The 24,579-nt window shown below is 57.9% G+C and overlaps 2 protein-coding genes across 5 annotated transcripts; both read right to left on the bottom strand.

The window, feature by feature from the left end:
- Positions 1-7,224: 7,224 nt before the first annotated feature.
- Positions 7,225-11,245, bottom strand: LOC310913396 (PHD finger protein 13-like; the record flags this gene model as incomplete). Its single annotated transcript, XM_083868790.1, has 5 exons — positions 7,225-8,131; positions 8,244-8,282; positions 8,602-9,214; positions 9,525-9,617; positions 11,144-11,245. 5 exons carry the CDS (start codon positions 11,243-11,245, stop codon positions 7,905-7,907), a joined length of 1,074 nt encoding a protein of 357 aa, XP_083724916.1. The 3' UTR covers positions 7,225-7,904.
- A 2,342-nt stretch (positions 11,246-13,587) lies between these two features.
- ABCF3 (ATP binding cassette subfamily F member 3) lies at positions 13,588-24,317 on the bottom strand. Of its 4 annotated transcripts, none has more exons than XM_083868297.1 (21): positions 24,216-24,317; positions 23,875-24,022; positions 23,722-23,801; positions 23,357-23,412; positions 21,568-21,665; positions 21,337-21,459; positions 20,807-21,073; positions 20,522-20,602; positions 19,916-19,975; positions 19,552-19,608; positions 19,324-19,346; positions 18,666-18,721; positions 18,333-18,533; positions 18,110-18,186; positions 17,823-17,867; positions 17,382-17,514; positions 16,698-16,786; positions 16,405-16,496; positions 15,746-15,878; positions 15,303-15,390; positions 13,588-14,508 (listed from the first exon to the last, which is right to left on the bottom strand). In XM_083868297.1, exons 1-21 carry the CDS (start codon positions 24,286-24,288, stop codon positions 14,350-14,352), a joined length of 2,139 nt encoding a protein of 712 aa, XP_083724423.1. In that variant the 5' UTR covers positions 24,289-24,317; the 3' UTR covers positions 13,588-14,349. The 4 variants fall into 4 exon arrangements, 3 of the variants coding, with proteins under 3 accessions (XP_083724423.1, XP_083724425.1, XP_083724424.1); XR_014590770.1 differs by having other exon boundaries at positions 14,466-14,508; positions 15,746-15,946; XM_083868299.1 differs by lacking the exons at positions 23,357-23,412; positions 23,722-23,801; positions 23,875-24,022; positions 24,216-24,317 and adding an exon at positions 21,923-22,024 and having other exon boundaries at positions 13,590-14,508.
- Positions 24,318-24,579: the final 262 nt, after the last annotated feature.

The following is a 24,579-nucleotide window of genomic DNA, read 5'->3' on the forward strand; positions in this document are numbered from 1 at the left end:
AGTTGTCAGAGTTTCACCTGCTGCAGCAACAGCCTCCCAAGCTGGGGTTCAGCACGGTCCAGGGGAAGGAAGAAGCCAAACCTGACACAGGCAAATCCAGCGGAAATTTCCATTGGTGACAGATACACAGGCAGGTTCAAGAGAAAGGGTGGAAGGAGAGGAGCCCAAGCTGCAAAAGTGCCTGGAGTGAGGAGCCACTGCTGCCCCAGCTGCTCAACTGCATTACCCCCTGCTTCCCTGGCCTCCCCTCCCTGCGAGATATCCCATAGGGCACAAAGGCAGGAGAGCAGGATCCATCCCAACTCCTGGAGCATTGAGAAGGCCATGGAGGCAGGAGGTGATGGTGCTGTTGCCCTATACCCATGGGACACACCACTTTGCAGAGCCCAAAGAGGAGTGAAAGGGAAAGGAATTGCTGGATGGGACAAAGGACTGTCTCCAGCCTGTGGTGCCTGATGGGTGCTTTGTCTGCTGGGGAGTGGGAACAGAGCAGAGTCCACGGCACACGCACGTGCAAACTGGCACTTACACCCTATACTCCAATACCACATCCAGGACCACCACATCGAGGAGCTGCACTCCTGCTCTCATGTGCACAGAGCCCCTAAAATCCCAGGAAAAACCCATCCTCATGTCAGGAAACAGGAGTTACTTGCCCTCAATGCACCCTAACACAGGCACCCCCCTAAAAGAAAAGCCTCAACCCCATGGATTTCCCCTGACAAGGGCAAATCCTGGCAGGGCAGCCCCGCAGAAGGGTCCCAGTGTCCTCCACCACGGGACAGCTGTGGCGTGGGCCAGGGACTGGTGGCTGATAACCTGGAGCATGTTCCCAGCAGTTACTGAGCCAGCCCTGTCCAGTCCCTGCCGGATGGTGATTTCAGCACTTTTGTGGCCCTGCTGTCTCATCTCCACCTCTCACCCCTCCTATGACCCAGAGCTGCCCTGACAGCGGATGCACAACCCAGGGACACCAAGGAATTGCAGGATACCCTCAGGGTCCCAGGCCACCATGGTCCCTGCCTTGCCTGCCCCTGCCCCTGGTCCTTACCTGGAGGAGGAGGATGAGGATGACACAGAGGCTGCAGGCTTCTTTCAGCCCCCGCCGGGTCCCTGCCTTCTGCAGAGCCCTGTTCCCTGGGGATGGGCTTCCCTGTCCCGCTGTCTGGGCGGCTGCGGTACCCGGGGGATGAGCGGTCCTTCCCCGCCTCTCCCTGCTGCAGGCTCCCTCTCTGGCACTGGCTCCTTCACCGCCCTCGCTCCATCCCTCACTCCCTGTGCCAGCAGCAGAGCTGCTCCAAGCCCAGCCTCATTAAAGAGACACACTCCCTATACCGGCACCCTGGGGGGGTGGGGAGATGCTCTCAGGGGGAATGCTGAGGGTCTCAGGGGACAGCCAGCACCCTCAGACAGTGACAGGCACCAGTCAAGGGCAGAGTCCATGGCTGTGGGCTGCTCTGTTACCCCCAGAATAGCAATGTCCAGACAAACTAGGGTACTGGTGAGACCCCTGGTGATGCTGCAGCAAGAAAAACCACGGGGTTTGTCTGACTGGGATATGTAACCACCCCCTGCTTGCCCCCCCAACAGATCATGAGGCAAAATAGCCCCCATAAACCAGCTGAACTCTCCAGCACAAATCATGTTGGCCACAAGTGTCACAACCAGCTAAAGGTCTCAGCTGCCCTGAGACCATAATAAAATGACTGGGAGCAGATAGATGCTCAATATCCACCACAAATCCAGATGCCCTGGGGTACCACTGGGCTTTCCTCATCAGCCTCCATGTGCTGCAGTGAAATCACAGCCCTGAGGAGCAGGAAAGGGGGGGATTCAGGGACAGCCCAGCTTTTGGGTGACAAGTGTGACAACAAGCCCCCCTGGGGAAGGTGCAGACAGTCAGGAAATCCCAGCAAGGTCAGGACATGTCTGCTGGCAGAGAGATCTCACAGCCCGGGGCGCACTGGGAATCCCTCAGCCACTGACAGCCCCACGTTCCCAAGCAGGACCAGAGAAATCCATCAGATTTGGGCTAATCCCTGCCCTGACTTTCCCAGGCTGCTCCCTGTGCTATAGATAGGACTGTGGTGCTGCAGCTCTTTTTATAGAGCACACAGAGAGGAGTCCCCCCCACTCCTGCAACGCAGAACCCACCGTCACAGCCACACCAAACCTGGAGCCAGTCCAGGTACAAACTGGGGCAGAAAAATCCAGCAGCACCACAAGGGGAGCAGTCCCCAGTCCTCAGCCTGTATTTTTAGATCTCACCTCTGGGGTGACCCATATGCCACTACAGTTTCAGCTCCTTGACACGGGTTTCACAGGTGACAGCAGGAGCAACGAGGGAAATCTCAGTGGAAAGTGCCCTTTGCTGCACATGGTAGAATGAGACACACTCCTCCTTCCTGACCCCTCACCCTGAGCTTTAGTCAACAATTATCTGGCCAAGAGGCACTCTGTGCATCCCTAGGGCCCTTGCTAGAGCACTCTGAGCCATTCCCTCCCCCATGTGAGATGCCCCATGGTGTATCACTTCCCCTCCCTGTGCAGAGAGGAGAGCTGAAGTGTGCAGCTGCTCCCCTTCCCTGTCCTTTACAGCCACAGGAGAAGGATGCTAATCCATGTGTTATCCCCCCGTGACAGCCGCCAGCTCTGGGAGCTGCTGGAGGCCCTGCACACACCACAACACATCCACACAGCCTGAAAGGTGCCTGGGACTCCTGCTTCCATCATCACAACAAGAGCCACAGCCACTGCAGCCCCAGAAAAAAAACCCACAAGCTTTGATTTTTCTCTGAGATATCATTTCTAGGCCAAGCTGAGGCAAAGAAAAGCGTCCAAATGTGAGCACTGGTTCAGTGCCACCAGGCGGGTGATGGAGCTCAGCCAGCCCACAGCGTCAGACGTCGGCCCCGGTGTGACAGCAGGGGAATAACAACGGGCTGTGCAGTCCTGGGGACACAGCTGAGGCTCCCCCAGCACTGGCAACCTTCAGAAGGGCTCCATCCCAATCTGCTCCCAGCAGCATCAGGTGTCTGTGTCCCTGCTCTGCCCTGTCACAGCTTCCCTACAGCAGTTTGTCACAGACACAAATAGACCGGCAGAGCTTGGCATTACTTTTCAGCAGAGTGCTGAGATAAGACGTGAGATAAGGCCCAGCTCAGCCCAACGGCTCCATTCAGCATCCTCACACCCCGGTAACACCTCATCGGCAGCTGCAGCACACCCAAGGGCTGGGTATTCATCCCCAAATCACCTGTTCCTTGAGCTGAATTATCGCCCATTGACAGGGCTTTGCTGGAGGGGCCACAGAGCACAGAGATTTCACAAGTGCTCTCAGGTCTCGAGTAGCTGACAAGCCCTGTGAATTTAGTGTGAGTTTAGTTATTTTGGGAAATAACCCAAAACCCAGGCTGGCAACAACTGTGGTCAGTGCAGCTGCAGCTCCTCAGAGCCCGCTGAAGGCAGCACAGACAGGGGGCTTTGCCTGCAGGGAGAGGGGCAGGGGCTGTTCAGCTGCTCTTTAATAAGCAAAAACTAGAGCAAATCCTAAGGATGGGTAACCATGGAGGAGGAAGGTGCCAGTAATGTTTCTGGTCAAAATCAGGCACACTTTGGTTTAACCTGAGTAATATTGGTCTGCCCGGCTGGAGGGAGTTACAGAGGGCCTGGAGGGAGGAAATGAAACAACACATCAGCAGAGATAGAGACGGCTGGTGGAGACATCTGGGATCCTTGGGGAGAGGGGCTGGAAATGCTGCCAGCACTCCAGCCTGCCTGGCCGAAATCTTCCCAAGGAGCTGGCAGAGTGAGATGGAGGGGCTTGAAGCCCCCGTGGGGCAGCTCTGACACAGACCCGGACCACACACCGGTGGCTGCTGGATTTGCTCTCGGCAGGCGAAAACCACAGGGGGTCTCAGCGATGGGGCGGCCCCGGGGGAATCTCTCAGCAATTCCCCTCCACCAGGGCTCGCCCTGTGGCGCCGGGCTCTGAGAGAAAACGAAACCGATTTGAGGAACCCGAAAGCGCTGCGCTGATGACGCCTCCCTGTGCATTCATTGTTCGGGGCGGGGGAGCCCCGGGGGGGCTGGGGGTGGGTGGGGCGGTGCGGGGCCATCCCGGCACACCCGGGACCTCCTCACTCGGCGGCGCAGCCACAGCGGGAGCTCCGGGGTGAGGATCGCTGCTCCAGGGTGAGGATCACTGCTCCAGCTCCTTGCCCTTCTCCCGAACTCTGCTCGCGGTGGGGGTTCAGATCAGCCCGGGCCATCGGGGCTCGGCGCGTCCCGCCAGGTCAGCCTGTCCTGGATTCACGGCGGAGCTCCAGAGGCTCAGCCCGCTGCCCACGGGCGGGGAGGGGGATGCGAGGGCCGGGCTCGGAGCCCTGTCGGCGGGCGGGGCTGCGGGGTTTGTCCCCAGCGCGGTGTAAAGTGTTGGGGGTGCCGGTGGCCGCTGGATGCGGGGAAGGAGAGCGGTGCGGGGCCGGAGCGGGGCGGGCAAGCCCGGGCAGAGGCCGCGGTGAGAATGGCCGAGCGCTTGCCTCCCTCTAGCGGGGACCGGGGGCTCGGCCGCCGGCTGCGCCCAGCCCAGCCCAGCCCGCACCTCCTTCCCTCCATCCCTCCCTCCGTCCCTCCCTCCGGCAGCGCTGGGGCCGCGCCCTGCGGCACGTGGTGCGGGCGGGACGCGCTTCCGGAGCGGCGGGAGCGGTGAGAGCGGCGGCACCGGGGCCCGGGGCGCGCCGGGGATCCCCGGGGTGGTGCTGGGTGTTCCCCCGCCCCGCCTGTCCGGCAGCCCTGCCCGCCGAGCGATGGGCCCGCGGGGAGCGCGCCCGGTCCCCGGGCAAAAGCGGCTCCTGCGGGCACCGCTGCGCGTCCCCGCCGAGGCGGCTCCGGGGCCGCTGTGCCCTCGCCCTGTCCCCGGGTGCCGGCAAAGGGGTGAGAACAAGCGCCCCAGCTGGCACAGCTGCCATTGCACCGTGACACGTGAGCCGGGGGAAGGTGTGAGAGTAGCAGTTCTGGCGGGGACACGCTGTGCCCTGGAGCAGGTGCAGGGAGTGCCAAGAAAGGGGAAGTAAGTGTTGTGAGGATCTGCATTAAACTTTATTCCGTGTCCACAGTGTAAGATCCTCTTGAGTTGTAGCAATGGGGAGACCCAGGAAGGAGTCTGCTGCCGCATCCTCCCCCCGCCCTGCCACCACCGCCCCCAGAAGAGCCCCCGCTGCGCCCCCGCCCTCCACTTCAGCCACCCGGGCCAAGGCCACTGCTGCCACTGCTGCCGCAGCTGCAGGGAGCCAACCCCGCAGCACTTCAGCTGCCAAGGCTGCCACCCCCACACAGGGCCGGGGGGCGAAGGCAGACTCTGCCCAGCCAAGACCCACAGCATCCCGCGGAGCCCGAGGAGATGCTGGCGACAAGAGCAGAGCACCCACCAGGAGTTCTACAACCCAGAAGGCGCCTGATGCCAAGGGAGCTGCTGGTCCTGCCAAAACTGACCTGAGCTCACAGAAGAAGCAGCCTAGGGCTGACCTGAGCAAGGCCTGTGACCAGTTCCTGCCCCCTGTAAAGGGCCAGGACATCTCGAGGGTGGAGAAGGAGACCCGCGGCCAGCGGGAGAACCCCAAGTGGTACGAGTGGCGGGAGAACCGCATCACTGCCTCCGTGGCACCCAAAATTGCCAACAGCAAGTTTGCCAACAGCAAGACAGACGAGGTGCCCAAGTCCTACCTAAAAGAGGTGGTGAGCTCTGGCTCCAAGGTGCAGACCCCCGCCATGTCCTGGGGGATCCTCAATGAGAAGGTGGCAGTGGAGGCCTACAAGCAGAAATCACAGAAGGGGGGCAAGCCAGTGCAAGTGGAGGACTGTGGCCTTTTCATTCACCCAGAGAAGAACTGGCTTGCTGCCAGCCCAGATGGGATCATCAAGGATGCAGCCACAGGGAAGGACCTGGGGCTGCTGGAGGTGAAGTGTCCCTACAAGCACAGGAACAGGACGGTGCGCGAGGCCTGCAAGGACAAGAATTTCTGCCTGGAAGTGGATGGAGATTCCTATGCCCTGAAGAAGAATCATCCCTACTTTACGCAGGTCCAGTGCCAGCTGGGAACCACTGGCTTCCAGCGGGCTGACTTCGTGGTGCACACCAACAAGGAGACAGCTGTGGTCCCTGTGGAGTTTGACAGGGAGTTCTGGGGGAAGACGGTGCCCAAGCTGGAGAAATTTTACACGGAGGCAGTGATTCCCCACCTGGAGCAGAAGGCAGGCAGCTCTGTCTGGGCCAAAGAGGAATAGACCACTGCCTGCCTACCTCAACTGGAGACTTGCTTGGCTGCATGACTCCAGCTTTGTTCCCTAGCATAGAAGTTACACCCATGTTAGTAGTTGCTGTTCTTGAACCGTTCATAGTCTTGAAATTGAAAAGTTGTACCAGCAGGACCCTACTTGGTTAGGGTCCCCACAAACAGTGCCTTCTTGCTGTCCCAACCAGGTCAGCACTCAGCCCCCAAAGCCTTCTTGTCCTGTCACCCTCATTGCATCCCCCACATGTCCCAACAGCATGCCTGATGGAAGCTGGCATACCTCTGGATCTGCAAATGAAGCCAATGATATCTGTGTTGGAATTAGAGGCTTATTTTGTGGAGAAAACTGGAACTTTTGGCACCTCAGTTGCTGTCGGGACTAATTTCTCACTGCACTCCAGAGTGGAGACAGAGACAAGAAAGGTTTGTCAGAGCCCAAGAACGAAACTTCTTTTGAGCCAATCAGGGATGTGCCTTAAGCATTAGAGCAAAAGCACATGGACACCCTTCCTCCCTGAGCCATCAGACCCTGCTGCTTCTGCGGAATAACCCATGACATTCCCCCATGAGATGCCTACAGACTCTGGAACATGATTCCCACTCAAGAGGTTGTCCCCCAGGCCATGCACCTCCTGAGGACCTACCTGTGGAGCATCCCTGTAAACTGCAGCAGTGTGAGGAGGTGGTCATTGCCAAATTAAATATAGATGTACTGGTCTGCTTGTTTCCTGTTGTTTTTGCAGCTTGGGATTTACCTGGGGGAGTAGCAGGACTGAGAGGTATCTCTACACCAGGTCCTCTCCCAGACACAGCAGAAGGGAAGCAGGGGAACACTTGGGTCCCCAAGGGACATGAGAACCACGGTCACTGACCTATGCCAAAGCCACCACTGTTATGGCAAAAGTATTTATTATATACATAAGACTCCAGTCACACTCCACAGGGCAAGGACCAGAATTAGCTATAATACAAATTAACTATAATACAAAGTAACTATAATACAAATTAACTATAATACAAATTAACTATAAAAACATAAAGCACTTTTGGGGCCCAGGCTTTCCACAGGAGGAGATAGGCACAGGGACGAGCCTGGGGGCTGCTGTGTGACAGGGGGCTGTCCCACACCCTGCCCCCTGCTGTGGTCCCACAGTAACCAGATGTGCAAGTAGGAAAGAACCCAGTTAAGAATTATAGTCATGGGGACTGGCAGGTGGGGGCTGAGCTGAGTGTCACCAGGACAGGAGCGGGGCCTGCATCCCCCAGGGAAAGTGCAGAAGGCACATGGGCAGGGCTCTTTGGAGGGGCTGTGAGGAGGAGGTGGGATCCAACAGTTAGTGCATGTGGGGCCCCAGGAGATCACAAACACTAACACACCACCCACAGGGACGAGCATCTGGACCATCCTCCTAATTCCCCACACGCTTCTGGGATAACCAAGCTCTATGGCAAATACGATTCTCAGGGAGGACACGCAGGGCAGCTTTCAGAGGCCAGAGGTGTGAGGGGGACAGTCCAGCCCTGCGTCCCAGCCCCTCCCCTGCCAGTGCATTGATTGTCGAAGTCTTCAGGCTAAAAAGGGACCCCCAGCCTTCCTGCTCTGCAGGAGCATCAGTCAACGAGGCGCTTGCGGGGCACTGTCCGCGCTCGGTTCGAGCGGCGAATCTCCTGCTTGGCGTCCCGGCACCGCTGGCAGATGAAAATGTCAGGCACGTTGGATTTGCGGATCTTGGCACAAGAGAGGTGGATCCAGGTAGCGCATTCGTTACATTCGATCATGGGCCTCCCTGCAAAGGGCTTCATGCAGAAGCAGGTGATCAGATCCCAGGCATCGTCGTCTGCTCGGGGACAGAGAGGGACACTGGTCAGACACCACCTTACAGCCACAGGTCTGGCTGTGGCCAGACCAGCCAGTTCTACTGGTGTTAAAAGGGACAGCCCCCTACTCACCTTCTGCTTTGGTGTTGGGAACTTCTGCAAAGTCGACTGCTAAAGTTGCAGAAGGGGGAAAAAGAAAACAAAAAAATCAAAACCAGATGAGTAAGGCAGCCCTACACCCCACTTCAGACCTGCTTCAGGTCTGCACCACTTGCTCTGCGGAACAGAACTACCAAAGGACAGGTCAGATCCCTGCTAAAGCAGACTCTTTAGTCCCACAGGTCTCAAAAGTATTCCTCTCACTGGGAGAAGCTTGGGCCAGCAACAGGCCCTCCCTATGGACAGCAAGGGTGGCTCCAGCTGAGGGAGGGACAACGTTTGGCAGTGGCTGCAGCACAACGGGGGCCTCTGCAGTCCCCCAGACACTTACCACTGAGCTGGGAGGTCTCTCTGCTTGTATCTTCCCCTGTGCTTTGGTCCAAGGTATTACAGGGACTAGGGCTTTTCCTCTCTCCAGAAAAGAGGTCATGCTCCTTAAGCTGAGGATCATCTGCTGGCTTCTCAGTTCCCTGTGCTCCGTACATCAAGTCCTTCTCCTCCATCACTGACTCCTCCAGGAGGGAGTTGGACTGGGGGTCCCCAGGTGGGTTGAGGGAAGGCTCCAATAGCTCCTCTTTCACAGGAGACAGCTGTCCTGCCAGTGCAGCCAGCTGCTTCACCCCATCCTGCTCTGCCCCAAAGTCCTTCCAAGCAGTCAGCGGCACCCTCTTCTTCACCTCCTGCTCCAAAATGCGTTTCTTTGCTGGTGGTTTCTTCCGTTTGATTTGCTGGGGCCGGACGTTGTAGAAGGCGGTGGAAAAGGCAGGGCTGTTCATTAGCAGGCCACTGCCCACACCCCCCCTGGCCACAGCATTCCTGCTCTTCCTATTGTCCATTGGGATGTGGCCATCGGAGGAGTGAGATGAGGTCGAGCTGTCGCTGTCCTGAGTGCTCCCTGTGCTGTTCTGGGGGCTCATGCTGCCTCCATGGGTCCAGGGCACGTACTAGTGGCAAGAGGGGAAGATGAAGGATTAGCACGGGAGAACAGAGCACAGATATTTGGGGTGAGGAGAGAACACTCTCCAGCAGTGTCTACCCAAACATCAAGGCCAGACTGGATGGGCCCTGAGCAACCCGATCTAGTGGGTGGCACCCCTGCCCATGGTGGGGGAGTGGAAACTAGATGATCTCTAAGGTCCCTTCCAACCCAAACCAATCCATGATTCTTTAAGATTAGGAGCCGAGCCTGCACATGGCAGGGAGACCAGAAGAACCAGCATCTTTGTAAAGGAACAGCGTGCAAGACCCCCTTACCTCTTCAGGGTACGGGATGTAGCCTGCATAGGCCAGAACGAAGGTGCAGAACTGGTTGAAATCCTCCACAGTTCTCCGCCGTTTCTGAAGTGGCTGCAACAAACACCACGAGTGGATTAAACTCCCGGGATATCCCAACCAAGCCGATACCACAGCCGGCTCTGGCGGCAGCTCTGGGTTCCCCGGCAGTTTTAGAAGCACAGAATATCGAGGTCACCCCAACATCCATCCATCCTTCCCGTAACTCTCCATCCTCTGCCGAGGCAAAGGCCGCCCTTCCCTTTAAGCCCCGCTGCGGGCGGGTGGTGGCGGGGCTGGGCAGGGGGGAGGGAGGGCCGGACACACGCGACGACACCGTGACGACATGCCGGGACACCCAGCGCCGGCAGCCGCTGGCGGAGCCCGGACCAGGGGCCGAGGGGGCCCGGTGCCGGCCTGTCCGCCCGCGGGCGGGGACTGCGGGCCGGGGGACGCTCCCGGGGCAGCGCTCGGGGCTCGGTCCCGCGGGGGGAGCGGTGGGAGGGCCGGGCCGGGCCGGGCGCCGCCGGCAGCAGCAGCAGCGCCCCCCGGGCAGCCCCGCACCCCTTGGGCCGTGGAGGGGCGGCCGGGGCCGGGCCCGGCGCTCTCCCCGCGGCCGGGGCTGGGGGGGGTGCCGGGGCCGCCCCCCCGCGCCGGGCACCTGATGGCTCCCAAGATGGCGCCGCGCTGCCGCTGCTGCCCCGGCCGGCCGGCCTGAGGGGGACCCGCCCCCCAAACCGACAGCCCCGGGCCCGCCGCGACCGCGCCGGCCGGGACCCCCCGCTCCCCCCGGAACGGCGCGCAGCACCCCCACTGCCCTTCACACACACGCGCTCAGCCCGGCACCCCCAGCCCCCGGCCCAGCCCGGGCCCCCTCAGGGCACCCCGAGTGCCGCCGCCTCCCCCCCGGGGCAGCATCCCCCGCCCGGGCCCACAGACCCCCTGAGGGCTCCGCTCCCACACACGGCCCCCGCGGGCACACGCGGAGCCGCCCCCCCCCGGCACACACAGACACACGGACACACGGACACACAGACACACAGACAGAGCCCCCCGAGCCCTCCCGGCCAGGATTCCCCCTCCAGCACAGCCACCCCCCGCCCCCCCCACAGAGCGCTCCCCCACGAGGCCTCCGCGACACCGACCCCCCCCCCCCCCCCGGCACACAGGACACACCGAGGGACACACCGCCCGCCCCCGCGGACACATGGCCGCACACAGGGGACCCCCCCGGACAGCCACGCCGAGGGGACCCCCCCGGACACACAGAGCCGCACAGAGGGCACCCCCCTCCCCTCCACACACCCGGAGTGACCCCCCCGTACACACACGGAGCCAGAGAGAGGAGCCGCCCGGACAGACACACACACAGGGGACCCCCTCCCCCTTTCACCACACACAGAGGGGACCCCCCCAGCACACACAGACACAGAGGGGACCCCCCCCGCACACACGGAGCCACAGGAGCCCACCCCCCTCGCCCCCCCCCAAGCACACACAGACCACCCCCCGTTCCCCAGGGCACCCCCGCAGCCCCCGGCGGCCCCTCAGCCCCGCCCGGAGCCCCCCCCAGCAGGATCCGCTCCCCAGTGCCCGCTCACCTCCTCGGGCGCCGGGGACGCGGGGCTGGGCACGGGGCTGCTCCCCGCCGAGCACGGCCCGCCGCGGGGGCTCGGCTCGGCCGGCTGCCCGCCGGCGCTCATGCCGGTGCCGGTGGCGGTGGCAGTCCCGGTGCCGGTGGCAGTCCCGGTGCCGGTAGCAGTCCCGGTGCGGTGCCCGCCGCCGGTGGGAGCGAGGCTCGAGCGCCGCCCCGGCCGCAGGGGCGGGACCACCTGGTGGCGGGGAAGGCGGGGGCGGGGCCTCGCTCCGGCCGTCCCGGGGCGGGGGGTGCCGGTGAGCGCCCGCCCTTCCCGGTACCGAGCACGGGAGCGCAGCCCGGCTCTGGACTCGCCCGGACCCGCCGCCGCCTCCAACGGCAACGCCGGGGCACCGCCCACCGCCCGCGCGGGGCCGCGGCTCAGGGAATGTTGGGGCTCGGGGGGAACACCGCGCTCGAACGGTCCCCGCGCGCCCCGCCCCGCCCCGCCCCACCGGGAGCTCCCTCCGACCCGGCCTGGAACGGCTCCGGGGCCGGGGCATCCACGGCTGCTCTGGCCGACCCGTGCCGCTGCCTCGCCACACTCCCAGGGAGGAACTGCATCCTGATATCCAGTATAAGTGTCCCCTCTCTCGCTTTAAAGCCATCCCCCTTTCTCTCATCCCTATCTGCCTGTGTAAAAAGTCACTCTCTCTTTTTAAAATATGTCAACTGCAAAAGCCGCCCCAGAATTCACATTTTCTCGTTACTGGATGAGGATGGACACCCCACAAGCAGATACACAGACAAGGCAGAGGTGTTTAATGCCTTCTTCACTTCAGCTTTCAACATCAGTGCAGGCTCTAGGGGTCCCTGAGCTGGAGGACCATGGCTGTGAGAAAGGTAAACTCCCAGTCAATCCCAAACTTGTGCAGGATCTGCTGTTCCAGCTGAATCCCTTTATAGGGATGGTACACAGGGCCTTATGGAATTCATCCAAGAGCACTCAAAAGAGCTGGTGGATGTCATCTGGAGGCCTCTGAATGAGTTTTGAACTGCCATGGGAATCTGGAGAGATCCCACTTGACTGGAAACTGACAAACATTTTCCCAGTTTTCTGAAAGGGCAAAAGGGATGATCCTGTCACATTTCAGTGCCTGGTAAAATATGGAGAACATTATTCTGAGAGTTATGGAAAGATACCTGAAGGACAACACAGGCATCAGTCACAGCCAGTACAAGTTCACGAGGGGAAAGCTCTGCTTAAGAAACTTAATTTCACCTTGTCCTTGAATTTCCTTCAAGGACAAGGTGACTCAAGTAGTTGATCTAGGGAAACCTTGATACAAAATTTGGAGTTCAGTAAAGCTTTCAATACTGTCTCTCCCAGGATTCTTCTGGACAGAACGTCTAGCACACAGCTGGATAAGTATGTCATGTGATGGGTGGGCAATAGGCTGATGGGTCAGGTTATAGTGAATGGGGTGACAGCACACTGGTGTCCAGTCACTAGTGGAGGTCTGCAGTGCTCAATTTTAAGGCCAGTGCTCTTCAAATCTTCATAAACTAATTGGATGCAGGACTTAAAGACACACCAAGTTACCAATGTATCTGAAGCAAGGCAGCTGTATCAACAGACTCCCTGACCAGCCAGCCTGTAGCAGACACCAGAGCCTGTCTTTTGCTGGTCCTGTCCTTGATTTTTATCCACAGGTTCTGAACCTGTTCATGGCTGTTACTCAGAGGCAGTTCTTCACTATTTGTCCCTTCCTTACAAGAGTCCAACACCCCTGCCCCTCCTTCCCATCCTCTCTTCTGAAATCTTGTAGTGCTCCATTGCAGTGCTCCAGTTGTGTGACACATCTATTTCTTCGATAGCATTTATGTCAGTTTTTTAATTGCACCATGGTTTCCAACTCCTCTTGCTTGTTACCCATGCTGCATGCTTTGGTGTGGAGACACTTCAGCTGGGGCTTTTTGCCGTTTGGGAGGAGCCCTGCCTAGTCATTGTTTTGAGACGATTTATGGGTATTACCCTGTTGCTTCCTAAGGTGTTGGTGTTTCCTGGTTCCTCTCTGACACCCAGAATACATCCCCATTCCCTGCTCAATATAATTTAGAGCTCTTCCCCCTTTTCCTGCCCACCCTCAGCCCATTTCCCCCCAAAACCACAACCAGATCTGGTACCCCCTCCAGAACTGATACCCAACCCCAGCCTCACACCAGCTCCATGCCCCCAAAGATGGCCTGTGGCCTCCCACTGCCCAGTGGGACACTGGCACGCTCCATCCAGGAGGTCCCAGCCTCACCTGCACCACAGAGCTGCCACTTAATTCAGAGAGAATCATCTGGAAAGCATCTTCCCCTCACCAGCCTTGTGCTTGCTTGGGGCAACACAGGACAATCTCACCCTCCCCACCAAAGTCAAGCCCCACAGCCCCCTAAGGAAAGGAGAGCATTGCACCCACTGCGTCCTGGGTTTATTTACACCACAACCTCTGTGTGGGTGGGCAGGAGGGACACCGGGCAGCCCACCCCAGGGCAGCCCACCCCAGGGCAGCCCAGCCCCGGGCCGGCTCAAAGGCAAGGCAGGCAGCGAGGCGGTACCGGCAGCAGCACAGGGGAAGGAGCAGGGAGCACACCCAGGAGAACTGGGCTCTGGCTCCCTCGGCACTACAGACATAAGCAAGCCCCAGCATCGGGGGGCTGGGGAAGAGGCAGGGGTCACTTTTAGCAGCAAATGCCTCGTTTCCCTCCAAGGCAGCAGGGAGGACAGTGGCATGTGATGGAGCCAGACTAGTGTGCTCAGCCAGTTAAACAAAAAAAAAAAACCAAAAACAAAAACAAAGGCAGAGGGTGAAGTGAAGAAACACAGAGAACAGCTCTTCTGCCCTGCAGAGCACGGAGTTAAACCGAGGGTCAGGATGCTCTGCCTTCCCTCCTCTCGGCACAGCAGCAGCTCCAGGCACAGCCTTCTAAGTGTGCCCAGTGCCAGGCACAGCCCCGGACAATGACAGAGCCCCTGGCCACGCACGCCGGGCTCCTGCTCCCACGCTGTCCTTCCACCCGGCCCCGGGAGGGGAGAGCAGTTCAGGTGGCAGTTTGATGGCATGGCTGACGGTCCATGTGGGCAGCAGCGTCCTCGGCGCTCTGCCAGGCACAGTTGGGATGGATGCCGAGGTGGCCGAGCTTTGCCCTCCAGCCCCTGGCGCAGTCCGGCTCCCACCTCCCTTATAGGAAACCCTCCTTCCGGAACTGCTCCTTCAGGATGTCTCTGTACTGGTCAAAGCCACCCTCGATGCGGGTCACGGTGGCATTCTCACACACCCACAGCTCCTGGCACACCAGGCGGATGAAGCGTTCATCATGGGACACCAGGATTATACCACCCTGTCAATATACAAGGGCGAAAATTAGGAACTTAGTGGAGCATAAGCCAGGGCCAAGGACTGGTGGCGTGGAGATCCTGTGCCTCTGTCTAGCACTTAAGGTTTCCATCAGCTCCAGGGAAAACTTAACAGTATTTTACTGGCAGGGAGCTCATCCCAGCCTTTCCTCCCTGCAGGGGGACAGACGGATCACCTATGGAGGAGCCATGTGCAGTAGTAACATATTTAATCTCCACTCTCAGAAGGAAAAGTACAAGCTTTGTTACTGGCTCTCCAGGTCTCCAACAACTTCAAGGATGGAGAATCCACACAAAGTAACAATGAAAAGGTGTCTGGGTAAGGCTCTGAGCAGCATCAGCTAAGCTGTTCTGCCACAGGAAAACTGCACTAACCTGAGCAACAACCAGTGCAATCCAGGTTGATCACAGTGATATCTGGAGGCTGAGTCTTTGGAGATCAGGCATAAAACATGCCTAAGAAAGATATGGGCAGCCCCAAGACAAGGCTGGGAGCTGCACACAGCATGTGAGAAGTCAGAGTGTAGGTGAGGATCAGACAAGGTGCCCTCTGGGCTGCTACGGCCTCTCTCAGCCACTCGTAGCCAAAGCCATCAAGTAAAGAAACCACGAGGATGGATGGCTAAGGAAGAAATGTGATTCATTTCCCAAATTTGTCCTAGACTGGAAGTCACTGTTGGTATTTCACCATCCACCTGTGCCTGAGATACCAAGTAACTTGAGCTGGAGGCTGCAGGAGGCATTAGAAAAACAAGAGCTGTTGCTGGCAGAACCTTACCCGGAACTTATTCAGTGCCTTTGCCAGTGCCTCAATGGTCTCCATGTCCAGGTGATTCGTTGGCTCATCCAGGATGTAGAAGTTTGGACTAGAAGAGAAGACAGCTCTGAGGATGTACAGAAACAGGTTTAGGCTGGGTCTGCACCGTGACCGCTGCTTTGGCTGCTTAGAGCCACAGCCACTGACATGTGCCTGGCTCCAGGATTGGCACTGCCCAGTCCCAGGGACACCTCTTATCCCTGTGAGCCCAAAGCAGCGGGAGAAAACCGCCTGCCTCTTTCCACACAATCTCCCCAGGATGACACCTCCCTCTCCATAAAAACCTCCAAGGACAAGGCTTTTGTGAGGTAGCAGAAAATCCCTGGATGCCTGCCTTCCTCCCAGTGAGGCAAGCTCCAGGGATGAAATCACGCAAAAATTAACAGCATTTAGGAGAACATTACCAGGACATAGTCATCTGGGCAAAGGCCACACGACTCTTCTGACCCCCAGACAGGCTGGCCACAGGACGCATGGCCAGCTCTCCCGAGATGCCGTAGCTCCCCAGCTGATGCCGGTACTGCTCCTCTGTCTTCCCTGCAGGATCATGTCACAACACAGCTGTGGCACACCTGGTGTGACACAGGGCCACAGCTGGGCAGCCTCTGCCAGACCAGCAAACAGAAGTTTAGCAACACTTCCAGGCAATTCTCTCCCATGCAGGGGGTTTGCAAGGAAAACTTGACTGACACAATCAGGACAGGGGCTGCAGGGCGGTGACGGGCACCAAGTGATGCTACTCCCTGCCTGTCACAGTGTCAAATAATGGAGGAGGGAACCAGAGGTTATGGCAGCTGGGAAAGGGGGATCCAGTGCTCATCCTGTGAGCAGGAAAACAGCTCATCTGCCCCCAAAATTTGGCACCAGCCTGGGATCTGCAGACTATCAGCTACTCCACTTCTCATGGCTGATGACCTGAACTCGGCTGGATGAGGGGAGTTACCCCAGTGTTGACAGCGCCCCTTAAGCACTGATGGGACAGAGCCTGCTGCCCAGGACCATGGACAAATCAATGCTCCCCCATGCACAGCAAAGGACACCTCTGGGATCAACAAAAACTCACCTGGGAACTTTCTTGCCAATAACTCTACAGCACTGATATTCAAGTCTAGTTGATCCACATGGTGCTGGCTGAAATAACCGATCTTTAGGTTTCTGCAGAATGAGAAGAGAGATTGGGAGCTGGTACTAGACCCTACAACCACAGCATTCATAGCTGCAGTGCCATAAGGAGGTACGTGTGTGGGTGTGCTGGACCCATCCCCATTGCTCAAGCAGCCACTGCTCCAAAGCACAGTCCAGGAGCCCCAGAGCTGCACCACTCCTCCCAGTCCCTCAGTCCTTCCAACCAGGTACCTGTGAGCATGTCTGATGCCTCTGACTGGTGCCAGCTCCCCCATTAAGATCTTTAGCATGGTTGACTTGCCAGCTCCGTTTTCCCCAACCTAGAGAAACAGCAGCAGCATTGGAGAATGTGAAATCCATGAAGGCACTTTGGAGAAAGAGGCAGTGATCAGGGAATTTCAGTTCTTGCAGATGATGAGGGGGAGCAGGATAGACCATAAATGGTGACTTCAGCTACCAGGAAGCTGCATTTCCATCACTGACAAGCAGCACTGGCAGCAGTGCCAGATGTTCCCTCCCCAACCCTCAAGCCCAAGGATTACCCAGTTCCAGCCTCATCTGCAAGCACTGTGTCTGCTGCCCCATCCCATGTAGCAGGGCCCCCACTACATGCTGCTTTCATCTAACAAGAATTGTATATGGATCTAGTCTCTTCTCCAAAGTATCCAATGAAAGGATGAAATCGCAAATTCTAAACGGTACTAGGAAAAATGTTCCAGTGTTCCTCAAAATGAGGATGATCAAATGCTGTGATGGGACCCAGCAGAATGGAATAAACAGTCCTCCCTGGAAAACATCCAGCATTCAACTGGACAAGGACGTGAGCAGCCTGACCTATAACCAAAGCTATCCCTGCTTTGAGCAGGGTCCTCCCAAGGTCCCTCACAGCCTCCATTATTCTGCAATCCCACATACCACACAGATGCGGGACTCCAGGTCGGCAGAGACAGAGAGGGAATGAAAGATGTAGTGATTTGGCTCATAATAGAAGTCTACTTCATCCAGCTGCAGGATTGGGGGGGAGAACTTCTCAAAGCCATCGGGGAACCTGAGAAGGCAGGAGAGGTGAGAGATGGTCAGGAACTTTGGAGATTTCCAACCGCCTGGAACAACCTCTGTAAGTCCCCAGCTGACAAGAAGGGCCTCAGGGAAGGACGGTCACGAGAAGGCAACAAAGACCTGCAGCTTCAGCCCCAGGAAACCCAGCCTGAACAAGGGGACCTGCCTGGTCTCCCTGTCAGAGTAAAACTGGCCCACACAAAGGGGTGGTTGTCCCAGCTGGGTCAGGACCCTGGAGAAGGTCATGTCAGAAATGGAGCCAGGTGCCCTCCCAACAATGGCTCAGGGGACGCTCACCTGATGATCACTTCAGATTCCTTGTCCACAGGCTTCAGCACTGGCCTGCAACAAGAGGAGACATCTAACCAAGGTGCTCTGCACTATGGATCTGCTCCCACAATAGAAGCCCAGGCAGAGTCTTTAGCTCTGTGACACCTCACCCTAACCAAAGCCTCTGGACCAGAGACAAGCACTCAAAAAGCCCAAACCATAACTGTATCTGCCAGATACCTTGGGAACCTCCATTTCCTCCCGTGAGCACTGCCCCTCTCCCACCTCCAGAGAGGAGTAGGATTGGCACTCACAGCTTCTCCAACAGCTTCAGCTTGCTCTGCACTTGGGACGCCCGGTTGGCATTGTAGCGAAAGCGGTCAATGAAAACCTGCAAGAGAGAAAAGCATCAGAGAATCCCAAGTCCCCTTCAGCACCAGCCACCCTGCTCCACTGCCAAACCTACAGCAACACAACCACTAAGGCAGAGAGAAAGGGACAAGGCTGGGAGAAGAAAGCCCCAGCTCCTCCCAGTACCTGGATGTGCTCGCGGTACTGCTGCTGGGCTTCATACTCTCGCTGCTGGTTCTTCAGCCGCTCCTCCTTGGTCTTCATGAAGTTCTCAAAGTCCCCACGGTACATGTCCAGGCGCTGCGAGTGCAGGTGGATGATGTCCGTGGCCACCGCGTTCAGGAAGTTCCTGTCGTGGGACACCACGAGGATGGTCGACTGCCAGGTCTGGAGACAGCAAGAGGGAGGCCTGAGCACCATCAAGCCTGAGCACAGGGGTTGGTCCCACCAGCCACAGAGGTGAGGACATCTCCCTCCCTCACCCTTTCTCTGTACCAAGGCCTTCTGTCACCCCCCTACCTGTAGGTAGCTCTCCAGCCACAAAATTGCCCTCACATCCAGCATGTTCGTTGGCTCTGAGGAAAGGGGAAAAGGCACTCAGGTCAGGAGGGATGGGGTTGGCTGGATTACATTTTTTTCCCATGGGAGAGCCCAGTGATGTGCATTGTGGAGGAAAGAGCCTGCGTGGAGACCTTCTCTGCCCAGCTCAGGGGACTTGTGTGTACAGTGTGATGTGGTGTGTGCAGAGGGGCTGAGGCTCAGGCAGGGATGCTTCCCCCACTCCACATCAATACCCAGACTCTGGTGCCTCACAGCAGCATCTCACCCAGATTCCCTGCCCAACCTGGGCATGCTCTGCAGTGAAGGGACTTCCCCCAGCACAGACCTGGCAGCCAGGGTCCATTCTAGGGACTGGCAAAGGAAAGGGAACAAAACTTGGGGCAGGATGACATGCAGACCACCTGGCTGGAGCACAGGGCAAGGCTCTGCTGAGTACAGTGAGAGCTGCTGCCCAGGCAGACTTCCCCGTGCCACTGCTGCCAACCACACTGCCAGGCCAGCCTGTCACACAGGGCTATTTTGAGCAGGCAGATAAAGGCCATGGCATGTTCCCAACCCCAGGAAGGGCACAGGCAGGCTCAGCAGTGTCATAGGGGGACTCACAGTATCAACTTACCATCCAGCAGAAGGAGATCTGGCCTGGGGAAAACAAGACATGGGTATCAGAAGCAGGAAGAGCACAGGGTCAGTGCAGAGTGTCTCATCACACACACAAAGCTGCAGTGCCTCCAACACACCCCACCCCCAGAGCCTGGGTTGAGAGGACCCCCAGGCAGCACCCTTGCACCTCGCTGCACAGACAACAAGGAGGATTAACCCACAGTACGAAGGCCTGGACACCAACCTGGCAAACAGGGCTCTGGCTAAGGCCAGTCTCATTCTCCAGCCTCCAGAAAACTCTCTGAGGAGGGAAGATGCAGAGAGAGGTTACTGTTCAACACAGAACCACTCTGTGTTTGCCTGCCTGTAGGATCCCTCCTCCCCCATGGCTCTTTTGGCTCTGCTGTCACACAGAGGCAACTTGTGCCAGCAGAGATTTCAGGCACAGCACAAGATCTGTGGTCAAGCAGGAAGGTGGCAGAAGACCACATTAGATGGGCAAGAATAGACTCCTGCTCTTCCTTACAGCCACAGCAGTGTCTGGGGGCTCAACTGGAACATCTCCCCAGCCCCATCACTGCCTCAGTACCCAAAGTTTAGCAACTTACTTGGTTGTCTGTTGTTGCATCTTTGCATTAAAGCCCAGCCCAGCAAGAATGACGGACGCCCTGGGGAAAAGGGGAGAGAACTGGAATCCAGCTACAGCATCCAATGCAGAGCACAGTCCGAGGTCTCAGACCCACAACCACCAAGGGAACTCCGCTACATATTTTAAAGCCATTCTGGTGCAGGAAAAATTCCCTGCACACCTAAGAGATGCCCTTTGCTAGGAAATGCAGTCCAGCAGGGCACAGCATCCACATGAAGTCCCAGGAGATTTGCTAGGAGTTTTCATCTCTTTGGCCAGGAAGAGAGTCACACCACCTCTACCATCCCAAAAACACTCCCCAGGCACCAGGAACCTAGGGGAGGTTGGAGAGCAGCAGCAGCAGCAATATAAGCCATTTGGGGCAAAAAAAGTCCCTCTAGCTTCAGCAGAAAGCTCAGCTATTCCTAAACCAGCAGAGCTGTGACAGAGAAGAGACAAGAGGAGAAGGGAAAACCCCATCTCCACATGCTGGATCCCAGGGCCACAGCATCACTCTTCCATACCCCAAACCACTGCTCAGCCCTGGCCATGCCAACACACAGTGGTGCTCATAGGGCTGTCTCACCTTGCTGGGGCCTTGTCTGCCTCAATCTCCTCCAGCTTAGCGTAGATCTCTGATAGTCTGGCCCCTTCTGTCCCTTCTCCCCTAGGGCAGAAAAAGGAGGAGGGTGTGAGACTCACCAAGTCAGGGTTTGAGAGCTGGGGGAGGCTGATCTCCTCAGGCAGGACTAAGGTGGGCAAGATACAGCCCACCCCTGCCAGAGCCTTTCTTTAGAAGGGAGAGACCTCAGAATGAGACCTCGTGGTCAAGAGGCCACAGAAGGGCTGGAAATCCAGGGGGCCACCTCACCTGCCAGAACTGATCTTGGCTGTCAGGTCCCTCTCCTCCCGCAGCAGGCTCTCACGAGTGGTGTCACACTCCAGCACACTCTGCAGTGCTGGTGTGTCATCCCCTGCCACCTCCTGCTCCACGTGCAGGATGCTGATGTGTGAGGGGATGCGCAGGCTCTGGCTGGCGATCATCTTCAGCAGCGTGGTCTTCCCCAGCCCGTTCCTGCCCACCAGCCCATAGCGCCGTCCAAAAGCCAGGTTCAGGTCTGCTCCCGTCAGCAGGACACTGAAACAAGGGAACAGGCAGATCCCTGGTCAGACCGTCCCATGGAGAGGAGATAACCGACAGCCACCTGCCCCTGGTGTTCTTCAAGCTGTGCTGTAGCCAAGCAAAAATCACGGGCTTCTCCTGCCCAAAGCCAACAGGGTCAGAGCCTACCTTGCTTCCTGACCTTTGCCACACCCGCTGTAATTTCTCAACTGCTCTCTACTCCAGTCTCAATCCCCCGTGGTCCAAAATCCCAGCCAGGGTCTGTCCCCAGCACTCACCGCTCACCGAAGGACACGTCGAAGTTCTCGATGCGCACGTCGTACGACTTGTTCTTGCCCGATGACTCCATGCGAGTCTCCTTCTTGCTGGAAGCTTGGCTGGCAGACGCCTCCTCAAGGACCCTGTGGACAGGAAGAACAGAGAGGGGGCTCAACAGGAAAGCTCTGCTACAGCCAGATCCCGGCCATGCTCAGCAGAGCAGGGATGTTCAAAGTGCCCTGCATACTCACACAGGGCCAGATGACTTCAGGGAATCCCGCTCCAGCCTCTTGTCCTGCTTGGCTTTCAGCCTGGCTTCTGCCTTCTCCAGTTTCTTGGCATTCACCATCTGTGACACAGAATAGAGTTTGAAGAAGAGAGAGAGCATCTTCAGCAAAACCCCCAAAAGCCCAGCTCTGGGAGAAAAAAGATCAATCAACCTCTCAAGCCTGGAAGAAAGGGAGGGAGGAAGGACAGGGAAACTGGGACAGATTCAAGCATATTTTGAGGAGGCTAATCAGGCCAGGAAGCTACCTCAGGAATGAAGTCCTAAATCAACAGCTCATACACAAGTTTTGCCTCAGCAAGGCAGAGGTTTTGGCTGACCCTGTCGTACAGTCAGTTTCTGTAGTTCCAGGGACCTGGATCAGCCAAGTCACTTCAATGGCAGCAACCTGCCACCCAGTGCCTCTTCTGGTATACTCTGCACCCACCCTTGAAGTGCACCGTGAGGTGTTTCCCTTCCCAACACGTTAAACATTAGCCAGTTTGAAATAAACTCCTCCTCAGCAGTGGATCAGAGACAAAAAGAATTTAATTAACCCTGAAGGCAAGAAGGCGCCAAGTGTTTTAACGTGGCTTCTGGTCTTGGCCAGGCTTTCAGCCCACTCCAGTTTATTCCTGCGTAGAGTCAAATATTTGTGGCTGACCAAGAATACTCCTAGATATTTCTAGGCAACTCTGCAGGCACCAGAGCACGTTACAGACCTGCATGCCAGACTGAAGAGTGTCTTGTTACTAGAGCTGTGACCCCACACCTACAGACAGAGTCGCTCTGTGAACTATACCCAGCTTTCTGAATCTCCTAGTAAGACATGTCCTCCAAAGCTTGACAGGCCTCCCAAAGCCTTCTCTGAATCATCTCAAATTTTCCTGAAGATCCTTTTTTGAGTTGCAGACACAAGAGCTGGAAAGTGAATTCAGCCGCAACAACTCCTGTGCCAAAACCAGCCAGAGCTGCCAGTTTTTGCTTAAGGCTCCCGTTCAGACGTGTGGGAGTGGTGTTAGGTCTCAGCCTCCAAGTGAAGGGTTCTCATCCTCAACACATTAACCCATGGAAAGGGAGCTCTGTGAGTGACCTGGCAAAGACAGTGCCCATGCTGTACAGCTACTGCTGTCCTTGCTCTGTGGATGTACAACTGCACCTCACCCATGCACATCCCACACAGACAGCAAGCCAGGATGCTCCTGAGCAGCTACACATTCCATCCATACAGATGTCCCAATTTCTTTAGGTCATAAAGTGGGAACTACTTCCAAACCTCTCTGCTCTTGATCTTATTTCCCAAACCACAACAGCTCTAGAGCTGGACTTACAACATCCCTGCAGTAGCTCTCTGCTACCTTCCCACCTGTAACATGCCTTCTCCTGCCATTATCCAGGCCTTTACGCCTCAGTGAATATTCCAGATGTCATCCAGGGACAGCGTGTTTTCTCAATCAATAGCCTTGCTGTAGGAGCCAAAGGTCCTACAGCAAAAGTCACGAGTTCACTAAGAAATTACAGCAAAATAGATCTTGTCAGATTAATAAGCTGCTAACTCATGTGGAGCCTCTTCACCAGACCAAGGTCAAGAGTTTGCCAAATGACAGAAAGCCTGGCAAGGAGGAGCAGTAGTCCCTGCAGCTATACTCCTAGCCAGGATGCTGCCTGCCTTGGCTGCTTTCCAAGGGCAACCTGGACTGGAGCAGGGCAGGGCAGGGCACCTGCAGCCCCACGTGTCAGCTGCTCTCACAAGGAAGGGCACAGCCCTCACTTACCGAGGTCTGGCCTCTCTTCAGCAGCAGCCCCGGCAGCAGATCTGCACTAGTGTCACCTGCAAGGAGACAGTGGCTGGTGAGCACGTGTGGCAGTGCTCAAAGCCCTGCCTTAATGACCACCCATGCCCAGACATGACTGATCGCTCTCCCTCAGGATGAAGGGACCAAAGGGCACTCTCCATCTCCACCTTCACTCCAGCTTACCCCAGCTGCCCACAGCTCAGCAACAGAACGAGACACAGATGTGTGGCTGTGAGGGAGAGCCTGAGCTCCCTCGCCAAGGTCAGGTGAGCACACCCAACGCCCCGAGCCCTGCCGAGCTCCAGGACCCTGAGGGCAGGACGTGAGGCGCGGGCATCACTCACCATATCCATCAGTGATCTGGGACAGCTGGATGGGGGCATCCAGCAACACCTGGCTGCAGCGCTGGGCTTGGCCCTCGTCCCTACGGAGAGGAGGAGGAGGGTGAGGTGCGTGAGTGGGGCGAGGGGGTGCGAGGGGACGCCGGGTGCCCTTACAGCTGCAGGGTGTTGAAGAGGCGCTGGCAGATCTCCCTGATGGCGCCGTCGTCCTTGGTGTCCTGCGACACCTCCCGCAGCAGTTCGCCCACCGCCTCCTGCAGATCGTCCACCGACTCGAAGTCCGCCCCGCTGCCGTGCAGGATCCCTGCGGGCACAGGGCGCCGGCAATGCACACCCCGCCGCTGTGGCGACAGGTGGCCCCCTCCCGGTCCCCCACCCTCCCCTCCCCGGCCGCCTGTCGCGATTCGGAGGCTGCCCCTGTCGCCACAGAGAGGAGGTGTCGCGACATGCGGCGTCGCGGGAGGCTGAGCCCCAGCGGGCGGGCGGGAGCCGCTCACCCGTCACGTAGGCGAAGAGCTCGCCGTCCAGGTCGGGGAACTCGGAGCGGAGGATGTCGGCGCAGGACGCCATGGCGGGGCGAGCCCGCCCCGCGGAGCCGCCGCCGCTCCAAGCCGGAAGGGACGGCGGGCGCTGCCGGGAAGGAGGCGGACGGCCGCCATTGCGCGGGGGCCGCCGGGAGATGTAGTCCGGGCCCGACTGCGCCTGCGCGTTACGGTGCCGGGAGTGGGGATCCCGGCCGCACGTGCCGGGACAGAAGCACCGGGAACGGTCGGAGCAATCGGGACGGGCCCAAAACCCGCTCAGCCCCTGCTTGTCCTGTCGCCCAGGGAAAGAGGCTTTGGGAGAATTCAGAATTTTGTT

The sequence above is a fragment of the Zosterops lateralis genome (genome assembly GCF_965231275.1).
Source record: "Zosterops lateralis genome assembly, chromosome: 10".
Classification (NCBI taxonomy): domain Eukaryota; kingdom Metazoa; phylum Chordata; class Aves; order Passeriformes; family Zosteropidae; genus Zosterops; species Zosterops lateralis.

Coding starts and splice junctions, on each gene's coding strand:
- ABCF3 (XM_083868297.1), bottom strand. CDS start 24,288: ATGGCGTCCTGCGCCGACATCCTCCGCTCCGAGTTCCCCGACCTGGAC. Junction 24,023..24,215: donor GCTCTTCGCCTACGTGACGG/GTGAGCGGCTCC, acceptor CTGTGCCCGCAG/GGATCCTGCACGGCAGCGGG. Junction 23,802..23,874: donor CTCTTCAACACCCTGCAGCT/GTAAGGGCACCC, acceptor TCCTCTCCGTAG/GGACGAGGGCCAAGCCCAGC.